Source organism: Nansenia antarctica, assembly GCF_963989245.1.
Source record: "Nansenia antarctica genome assembly, chromosome: 1".
NCBI lineage: Eukaryota > Metazoa > Chordata > Actinopteri > Argentiniformes > Microstomatidae > Nansenia > Nansenia antarctica.
In genome coordinates, this window is record NC_137674.1 from 51,149,216 (window position 1) to 51,160,062 (window position 10,847).

General features: G+C 49.6%; 1 protein-coding gene across 1 annotated transcript; it reads left to right on the top strand.

Moving 5' to 3' along the window:
* Nucleotides 1-1,246: 1,246 nt before the first annotated feature.
* gjb9a (gap junction protein beta 9a) lies at nt 1,247-2,068 on the top strand (the record flags this gene model as incomplete). Its single annotated transcript, XM_080523833.1, has 1 exon — nt 1,247-2,068. The coding sequence occupies one exon, from the start codon at nt 1,247-1,249 to the stop codon at nt 2,066-2,068; it is 822 nt and encodes a 273-aa protein (XP_080379959.1).
* Between the last annotated feature and the right edge of the window lie 8,779 nt (nt 2,069-10,847).

A 10,847-nucleotide genomic window follows, 5' to 3' on the forward strand; every position in this document is an offset into this window, starting at 1 on the left:
AGACCTATCCTCAGCTGTTTACCAAGAAAGTGGCGGGGAGACCCCTTTGTGGTGGAATACCAGAGTTAAGAGTGAATACCAGATTGTATACCCTTCAAGTTTAATTTATCATGAAATATGGTGTTCATTTGATCCAGATCTGGAGTACCTTTCAGGTCCAGCTGTCCTACAGTACAGCCCCTCTCACTGTCCGTGAGGATACCCAGCAGCCAGGCATACGTAGAACCTAGCAGTGGAAGAAGAAGAAGGTTTCTCCTTCTATCAATGGCTCCGGGCCTGAGCTAGATTACTCTTCCTGCCACGAATGGTGGATTGATGATTCACATGCTTAGCATTCAAATGTATTGATTGTAAGTCGCTTTGGAATAAGGCGTCTGCTAAATGCCAAAAATGTAAAAATGTAGCAGTGGTATCATTTCGCATCATTACATCACTGTTACTGACTTTTCACTATAAGTAGGTGTTCCATTTTTCAATTCCAATAAGGTTGTGAAATTGTGATGGATGTGCTATTGGGTTGTATTAAACGCCTGCAGAGCGGATAAAAAACAATCAGAACATGAATTAGCTAAATCTCCATGGACGCGTGAAGGAGGCTGCAACACAAAAACTGTTCTGACTAATCTAGGACTTGTTGTATTTAGGAGACATATTCATTATGCTAATAATAGTGTAGAACGATGATTCGAGCTGCCAGGTTCCCATTCCTTCTTCATTGAGAGTGTTCCAGTTTTTTAATTATTGGATCTTAAAGTAAGTGTTTATTTTAGATGGATTGTTGAATTGTTGATAGTTTGGTGTCATCTTATCATCTTATAGATTTAGAATGAGTTACTCTCAATGCTCCTACATTATCCTAGTTTAATCAGGTGTGCTAGTGTGGAGCTAGAACTAAAATGTGCACGCTGGGCCCAAGTTGGGGAGAACCCAGACCAGGACAAGAGTTGTGAACCCCCCTCTTACACCTCTGTGTGCTCTTTCTCTCTCTCTCTCTCTCTCTCTCTCTCTCTCTCTCTCTCTCTCTCTCTCTCTCTCTCTCTCTCCTTCTCTTTCTCTCTCTCTCTCCCTCTCTCTCTCTCTCTCTCTCTCTCTTTCTCTTTCTCTCTCTCTCTGTCTCTCTTTCTCTCTCTCTCTCTTTCCCTCTCTCTCTCTCTCTCTCTCTCTCTCTCTCTCTCTCTCTCTCTCTCTCTCTCTCTCTCTCTCTCTCTCTCTCTCCCAGGGTGCCCCTTGCTACCAGTCCACAGGGATGAACTGGTCCGGTCTGGAGGGGCTCCTCAGCGGGGTCAACAAGTACTCCACCGCCTTCGGCCGGGTCTGGCTGTCCATGGTCTTCATCTTCCGCGTGATGGTCTTCGTGGTGGCGGCCCAGCGCGTGTGGGGCGACGAGAGCAAGGACTTTGTGTGCAACACGCGCCAGCCGGGCTGCACCACCGTGTGCTACGACCACATCTTCCCCATCTCCCACATCCGCCTGTGGGCCATGCAGCTCATCTTCGTCACCTGCCCGTCCCTCATGGTGGTGGCGCACGTCAAGTTCCGCGAGCAGAAGGACAGCAGGTACTCGTCCAACCACCACGGCTCGCACCTCTACGCCAACCCGGGGAAGAAGAGGGGAGGCCTGTGGTGGACCTACCTCCTCAGCCTGGTGTTCAAGGCGGGCTTCGACGCGGCCTTCCTCTACATCCTCTACTACATCTACCACGGCTACGACATGCCGCGCCTGTCCAAGTGCACCCTGGCGCCCTGCCCCAACACGGTGGACTGCTACATCTCCAGGCCCACGGAGAAGAAGATCTTCACCATCTTCATGGTGGTGTCGTCGGCGCTGTGCGTGTTCATGTGCATCCTGGAGATGTTCTACCTGGTCGGCAAGCGCATCCAGAAGGCGCTGAAGATCCGGCTGGCCAACGAGAGGCTGCTGTTCATAGAGAGCCACGAGCTCACCACTCTAGCCCCGCCCAGGTCCCAGTACAGAAGCGCCAGGCAGGACCCCACCATGGCCAGCCAACAGAGCCTGAGCAGGCAGAAGAAGAAGGCGGAAGAGGCGGCCGCCACCACCACCCTTTAGGAGGCGTCCTAGGGTACATCTCCATAGTCTAAAGTGGCTCCCTCTCCTCGTCTCCTCTCCTTGTTTCTTCTCCTTCATCTGAGTTTCCTTCACCGACCTCAGTGTTGTGGCAATGAGGCCATAGTGCAGATTTAAGGGAAGGAGACAAGGAGAGGAAGCCAAAGTGGATTATTGGGATTGAGCCCTAACCTTCATGGTGTGCTAAGCTACATAAGGAACTGAGCCAGGATCCTGGCCAAATGACTTTACTCTGGAAGAGGACGTGTTCAGCATGGACTGTTGTTAAATACTCAGATAATGATCATGTCTCTGTCTTAATATATATGTTTCTCTCCGTTTACATCGTTTCTTTTACTGTTCTATTTAATAATAATAATAATAATACATTCGATTTATATAGCGCTTTTCCGAGGCTCAAAGACGCTGACAATATGGGCAAAACGGAAAACACAGAAACAACAAGCAACAGATAACATGAGCACATAGAACACAGAGGTAACGAACGGGGAAGGGGAGGTTGTATGCATGTCCATGGGGGGAGGGGGGTGGCAGGGTGAGGGGAGATGGTTAGGGATAGGGGAGGTTGTATGCATGTCCAGGGGGGGGGCGGGGGTGGCAGGGATGGGGGAGATGGCTAGGGGTAGGGGAGGCTGTAGGCGTGGGAGAACAGGTAGGTTTTGAGGTGGGATTTAAAAGTGAGGAGTGAGGGTGAGTCTCTGAGTGGTTGAGGGAGAGAGTTCCAGAGGCGGGGTGCGGCTCGTGAAAAGGCACGGTGACCGAAGCCTTTGAGTTTTGAGGGTGGGACAGTGAGGGGAACAATGGATGAGGATCGGAGGGTACGGGTAGGGCGGTGGGGGAGAAGGAGGTCAGTCAGGTAAGGGGGGGCCAGGCTGTGGAGGGCTTTGTATGTGAGGATGAGGACTTTGAATTGTATACGTTCTTTGATGGGGAGCCAGTGGAGAGAGTGGAGGACAGGAGTGATGTGGTCACGGGAGCGGGTGTTTGAGAGGAGGCGTGCAGCAGAGTTTTGGACCATCTGGAGTCTATGGAGGGAGCGGGAGGTGATGCCGGTGAGTAGGGAGTTGCAGTAGTCGAGGCGGGAGGAGATGAAGGCGTGGATGAGGGATTCAGCAGCGGGGGGGGAGAGGCAGTGTCTGATTTTTGCAATGTTTCGGAGGTGGAAGTAGGATGTCTTGACAATGGAACTGACGTGGGGATCGAATATTTGTATATTTTAGCATCTTTCTGTATTAGGCATTTCATACATAGTCAAGTCACGTTTATTTATGAAATGCACAGGATACAGGTTGTGAATTGTAAAGTGAAATGCTTACTTTGCCAACTTCCTCTCAACAGTGCAAATATCAGGACATAAGAATATAAATACAAGGCATTAGCGATATAAGGCAATAAGTGAAAGTGAAAGATAAAGTGAGCAATACAATACTGTAATAAATAGCAGCTGTGATGGTAGTGAGTGTACATAGAGTAAACCTGCCCCAGACAAAAATATGTCACAACATCAGCTTTACTTACAACATGTTGTACAGTCATTCAGTGGGGCTTTCATCGAGTGCTGAAATAATATTATATGTGTTGTCTGTTTTAGAAGTGTGGTTAATCAATACTTCTTCTCATTGTATGATAGTGGATATTTATCATTTGCCCATTCAAGTAGTGAAATTTAAATAAATGTGTTTTCTTAAGAGATTGAATGTATTTCCTACAACCATTTATGTATGATTGGTATTTGTCTGCTCTCTTGGACTCATACAGAAAAGTATGACCCTAATCATAAAAATAATCGACTTCTTAATCCGAGAAATCTCTCATTAAGGCACAAGTAGAAGTGGAACATGAAGTGTCACGATTGAAGCGGTGAGTAACAGCCAGAACAGATAGAAGAGTGATAAGGGAGGAAAGGTTACAAGTCTAACCAGCATGCATTCTGTTCCTCATTCCTTCCTCATTATTCTACATGCATTGTGTTTGCTGGAGTCATGAAGTCAAGACCAATGGTCACAACAAGAGCCTCCCTTTCTCATTCTGAAAAGTCAACACTCACCCACTCAGAGTCCTGTGCTTATGCAAACATTGCTACTGACAATCAAATCCGTATTTGCCTAGCTAGCTAGCTAGCACAGAGCACGTCAGACATTTGCATGAAGCTGGAGCCGTCTGTGCAGCAGGGCTTGGGGGCCATTTCGGACCAATTGATATGGCGATGACTAACACTGTCACAGTATGTGTTCGGTCTACTGACGCCGACCGAAAGGCTGGACTGAAGGACACGGATACCATTCAATTCGTTTTTCTCTTATTTTAGTGAAAATTGAACAGATTGTAAAACCTGCGAATGCAGACAACAAAACATACACAAATACACAGCTCTGACACCTTCAATGACTAAAACAAAGCATATAAATGTTACACAAAGCACGCATCATACACACTAACCGTGGCATCCCTCAAGTCCTGGCATCACACAATGAACCCATACGCACGGTCTCCCACTATTTAGCACCTAATCACAGCCCCCAATATCCCTACGCGTAACTGATCACTATAATCAAACAATTCCCACGCAGTTATGAGGCATAACTCAAAATAATGTTACTAGTATCTAATAATTAATAATTAATAATAACTAATAATTATTTAAATAACATTCAAAATAACATTCCACATACACTGAAACACCCCATCCTAACTGGACAGTACAGTATAGCCTAAGCACTTTGAGCTGCAACGTTTGCAGGAAAAGTGCTATACAAATAAACTTTATTATTATTAATATGGGTTTGCTGACCTCTATACAAAATGGACCCTGGCTATGGTCTGTGATGTAACAATGACCAAAGTTAGAATTCTTCTAAAACATTCCCCACATCACATCCAGTCATTAAGGATGTCACCATGTGATGACATAACAATGTAGAACATGCAGCTGGGTTCTAGAATCCAGCTGCAGTACACATGCCGTTCATTTACCTGCCATTCCTCTGTGAAGAGCTAGATAGATAAATTAGTTATTCGTTCTTCTCACAGTTTTTCTCCAACTCTCGCTATCCGAAAGTCACCAGACAATGAATCCTAGTGCGCCTATTCAACCGACGGCCTCCTTGTATGTAGGAGATCTCCACATGGACACCACTGAAGGAATGCTATGTGAGAAATTCAGCCCTTCTGGACCGATCACCTCTATAAGAGTGTGCAGGGACATGAGGACACGCCGGTCTCTCGGGTACGCTTTCGTCAACTTCCAACAGCGAGCTGACGCCGAGCGCGCCTTGGACACCATGAACTTCGACGACGTCAACGGGAGACCCATGCGCATCATGTGGTGTCAGCGTGACCCCTCTAGAAGGAACAGTGGAGTCGGCAACATCTTCATCAAGAATTTAGGGAAGGCTTTCGACAGCAAGGACCTCTACGACACGCTCTCCGAGTTCGGGGACATCCTTTCCTGCAAGGTAGCGTCTGGCGAGAACGGCTTCTCTAAACGCTTCGGCTTCGTCCAGTATAACACCCAGGAGGCCGCAGAGAGAGCTATCGAGAGACTCGACGGCACGTTGTTGAACGACCAAAAAGTGTTTGTCGGACACTGGAAGTCTCGCAAAGAGCGAGAGTTCACTAACGTGTACGTCAAGAACTTTGGGGAGGATATGGACGACCGACGCCTGAAGGAGAGGTTTGAGAGATTCGGACCGGCCCTGAGTGTCCGGGTCATGACTGATGGCGCTGGTAGATCCGTGGGTTTTGGATTAGTCAACTTCGAGAGGCACGAGAACGCCAAGAGGGCCGTCGAGGAGATGAACGGCCAGGAGATAAACGGGAGGCGGGTCTACGTGGGCCGGGCCCAGAAGAGAGGAGAGCGCCAGGCTGTCCTGAAGAGCCAGTTTGAGCAACTGAAACAGGGCCACAGGACCACATACCAGGTGTGTGTTTATGAAAGAAAAAAAGTGACAGCTGCTGGTGAAAAGTAATCAAAGCAACCAGTAGGCAAAGTCATTTTTCAGTTTTTTTTTTACATGTGCTTAAACTACAGATTGTACGCTTTCGAATGATGTGTCATACAATCACAATCCAGAGAAAAAGCTGTTTAAAGAGTTGGTTGTTTTTCACACCTTCACACAGCCAGCTAATGGGCGGTAACACAACCACTCCCCCTCTAGATTGACAGCTGTCAATATCTGTCAGTGTTAGTCACTGGGTGAGATAGCTACAGCTAATGTGTATAAGAAAAAGAAGCTGATAGTCTCGGTAAACATTGCTGATGTATTTGATGTATAAAAACATCTCACTAAACATGCTCTCTCTCTACCAGCAGGGTGTCAACCTGTACGTGAAGAACTTGCACGACCGCTTGGACGACGACCAACTGCACAAAGAGTTCTCCCGCTTCGGAACCATCACCAGCGCGAAGGTGATGATGACGGAGGAAGGACGCAGCAAGGGATTCGGCTTCGTGTGCTTCTCCTCCCCCGTGGCGGCCACCAAGGCCGTGACCGAGATGAACGGCCGCATCGTGGCCACCAAGCCCCTGTACGTGGCCCTGGCCCAGAGCAAGGAGGAGCGCCAGGCTCTCAGAACCAACCGGAACATGCCACAGAGGATGGCCAGTGTCTGCGCCGTTCCCGACCCAGACTTCCTACCTAACTTACCCTACCAGGTTGCTCCCCCACCTGGACTCTTCATGGCTTCTCACATTCCACAGACCCAGGACTGTGGAACCGCCCAATACTCCTCAGCTCAGCTGAGACCCACTCATCACCTGGCTACCCTCGAACCTGAGGCGAAACCTCAGCACTTCCAGAACACGCCCGACGACACCACCACGTCTCCATGGGCTACCGGGCCTCAGACCTTCGATGCTATGACCCCCGCCACACCTTCCCAGGTGCCCCGTAGGATGACGTCTCAGCACATAGGTCAGTTTATTTAGTGAAGCATCCCTGCGCATAGCAAGGTTCCCACGGGTCCTTGAAACCCTTGAAAGTTTGTGAGTTTGAGAAAAATAAATCAAGGTCTTAAAAGTTTTTTGAAAATAGACATGGGCCATTGAAAGTGCTTGAATTCCCCTCTCTCTCTCGCTAAAAAATAAATAATATATATTCAAAAATGTTTTACTCAGCTCGTCAACTACTTCTGTCTCAAACTATGCCGTGTTGAGTCCTTGAATTTGAGGGAATCGAGTCTTGAAAGTCCTTGAAAGGTGCTTGAATGGGATGTTTCAGAAGGTGTGGGGACCCGTGACATAGAGACAAGAGCACTATCCAAACATTTGCCATAAATATCCCTTCGGTTATGCTTATCTTCCCCTCTCAGCTACCCAGGCCTTGAGAAAGCACCCTGCCGTTGCAGATGGTGATCCAGCTATGGCACGGCTGCACGCTGTGCCCCAGAACAAGTCCACAGCTGGTGTACACGACCGCCAGCAGCACACGGCTCCCCAGCTACAAGTCCCCGTGCAGCAGCCTGCTGTCCATGTCCAGGACCAGGACCAGGAGACACTGACTGCCTCCATATTGGCTACAGTTCCCCATGAGGACCAGAAGCAGATGATAGGCGAGTCTATTTGTCTGTTTCTATGGATCCCCATTAGCTGTTACAGTTACTGTAGAATTTCTACCTTCTGAAATGATGGCTATGACTGGTGTTATCAAGAGAAAATGTTCTTTATATACAAATCTGCTGACATACGCCATAGCGACGACTCTCCACGCCACTCTATCCCACCTGGAGAGGGGAAACAGCTACGCGAGACTGCTCTTCGTGGACTTCAGCTCCGCCTTTAACACCATCCTTCCAGACAGGCTAGTGACCAAACTACTAGACCTGGGTCTATCACACTCTATATGTGCGTGGATCAAGGACTTCCTGACCGACCGCCCCCAGAGGGTGCGGGTGGGCCCCCACACCTCCACAGCCCTCAGCCTCAGCACTGGGTCACCCCAGGGCTGCGTGCTAAGCCCCATCCTCTACAACCTCTACACCCACGACTTCACCCCCATCCACCCCAGCAACTACATCGTAAAGTTTGCAGACGACACCACCGTGGTGGGATGTATCTCGGGGGGGGACGAGGCGGCGTACAGGGATGAGGTAGAGCAATTGAGCAAGCTGTGCAAGGTTAACAACCTGCTGCTAAACAAGTCAAAGACCCAGGAATTCATCGTAGACTTCAGGAGGAAAAAGTCCGAGATCCAGCCCCTGCTCATCGACGGAGAGAGCGTGGAGATAGTCTCAACCCTCCGATTCCTGGGACACAACATGCGGGATGACCTGGCCTGGAAGGACAACACTAAAGGCACCATCAAGAGGGCACAACAGCGGCTATACACCCTGAGATGCCTCAGGAAACAACACAACAAGCAGGAGATACTGGTGGCCTTCTACCACGGCGCAGTGGAGAGCATCCTCACCTTCGGCATCTCCAACTGGTTCCACAGCTGCACAACAGCGGAGAGAAACGAGCTACAGAGAGTCGTGAGAACAGCACAGAAGATCACCGGCGCCCCCCTCCCCTCTCTGGAGGAGCTGTACAAAACACGCTGTCTCAGGAGGGCCTCCAAGATCTCCAAGGACCCGACCCACCCTGGGCACGAACACTTTGTCAAGCTGCCCTCGAACAGGAGGTACAGGACCCCGGCCGCTAAGACAAACAGACTGAAGAACAGCTTCTACCACAGGGCCGTCAAGGCCCTGAACACAGAAAAGGCCTAAGTTCTGGGCCCAGGACAGTCCGGACGGATTGTATGGCAGCTAGTGCTGAGGCACAAACATGTACATTTTCAAGCCTGCAAACTGTGACACTTTAAAATAATGTGAAAAAATACTTTTTGTGCAATATGACAACCCTAGTTGACTATCTGTGCAGTATAGTACAGTGGATTGTGTACATAGCCTTTATTGATGTAAACCAGCTCCTTACCTTCTTGTGATTTTATGCATCTATGCTCTTTCTAAAATGTGTTTTTTTTTTCCTTTCCTAAACACCAGGGGAGCCACCCCTCCTAAATTTCGTTGTTTGGTACCTGTACTGTAGCAATGACAAATAAAGTCCATTCCATTCCATTTTATATCATTGGAAAGCCTGATTAGTATACCCCCCTCCTCTTCCTACCCACCCCCACCTTACCTCCCTACCCTCCCCTCTCCCCTCCTCTCTCCTCTCTGCCCTCCCACCCCTCACTGTCCCCCCCTTCCCCCCCCCTACCTCTTGTCTCTGTCCAACCCCTCTCCTCCCCTACCTCTCCTCTCTGCCTCCCCCTCCCCTACCTCTCCTCTCTGCCTCCCCTCCCCTACCTCTCCTCTCTGCCTCCCCTCCCCTACCTCTCCTCTCTGCCTCCCCTCCCCTACCTCTCCTCTCTGCCTCCCCTCCCCTCCCCTACCTCTCCTCTCTGCCTCCCCCTCCCTTCCCCACCCCTACCTCTCCTCTCTGCCTCCCCTCCCCTACCTCTCCTCTCTGCCTCCCCTCCCCTACCTCTCCTCTCTGCCTCCCCCTCCCTTCCCCACCCCTACCTCTCCTCTCTGCCTCCCCTCCCCTACCTCTCCTCTCTGCCTCCCCCTCCCTTCCCCACCCCTACCTCTCCTCTCTGCCTCCCCTCCCCTACCTCTCCTCTCTGCCTCCCCTCCCCTACCTCTCCTCTCTGCCTCCCCTCCCCTACCTCTCCTCTCTGCCACCCCTCCCCTCCTCTACCTCTCCCCTCCCCTCCCCTACCTTTCCTCTCTGCCTCCCCTGCCCTCCCCTCCCCTACCTCTCCTCTCTGCCACCCCCTCCCCTCCCCTCCCCTCCCCTACCTTTCCTCTCTGCCCCCCCCTCCCCTCCCCTCCCCTACCTCTCCTCTCTGCCTCCCCTGCCCACACTGCTTCTCTCCTCTCAGCAGAATCCCAGTCTAAAATAGACCACTTCCTCTACCAGCCAGCAGCACAGTACAGTAAACCACAGTACATGGCTGCCCAGTGCATTAGCATTAACGCCTTACATAACACCTACACCTCTTGATCTTTCATTTTCTACCTCCCTCCCTCCTCCTACTGTGCCATTTCATCTCTCCATTATTTGGCCCACCCATTTACTCTCTCTCTCTCTCTCTCACTCTTATTTTTCCTCTCAGCTAACATATTTTTCCATTTCCATGACATGTTCCCATTTGTGGCTCTGGCAGTCATAACGCCTGCTATTCAAATAAGAACTGACAACACCAGATAAAGAGGAGGGGTTTATTTTGGCATATCAGATAGTGCTTTATCATAGCATTAGTGCATGTAGCATCTAGTGGCTTTAGTAGTGATCAGTGCCTAGGCTCAATGTATAGTATTTAGTATTTAGTACTAATAGCCTAGCATCATTTCTCCCTTGCATAGCAGCTTTCATCTCCGTCAGTCTGACTTTAGAGCACCTGGCAGATATTCAACAGCATGATTCACCCACTCCACTCCACCCACTCGATGTGCCCGAGCAACATTTCACACACATCCAACCAGCACCCACACACACTCCCTCAAACACAATACAATAGGCCAAAAAAGATTTCATGGAGATTCTATGAGAACAGACAGAAAATGACCATCGTTCACCCCTGTTGCCGAAGATCCTTGTTCCTGTTCAGGATCCACAGCACGTATGATGCCATGGTGTTACATTCAGTATACACACAGATTCAGTTATCAATTTGCAGTTGGCACAGATTATCAAAAGGCCTGCGTGTATGATACCCAGGAAACGTGTGACCCAATACTGAACTGTATATATGAGTGACCCAATACTGAACTG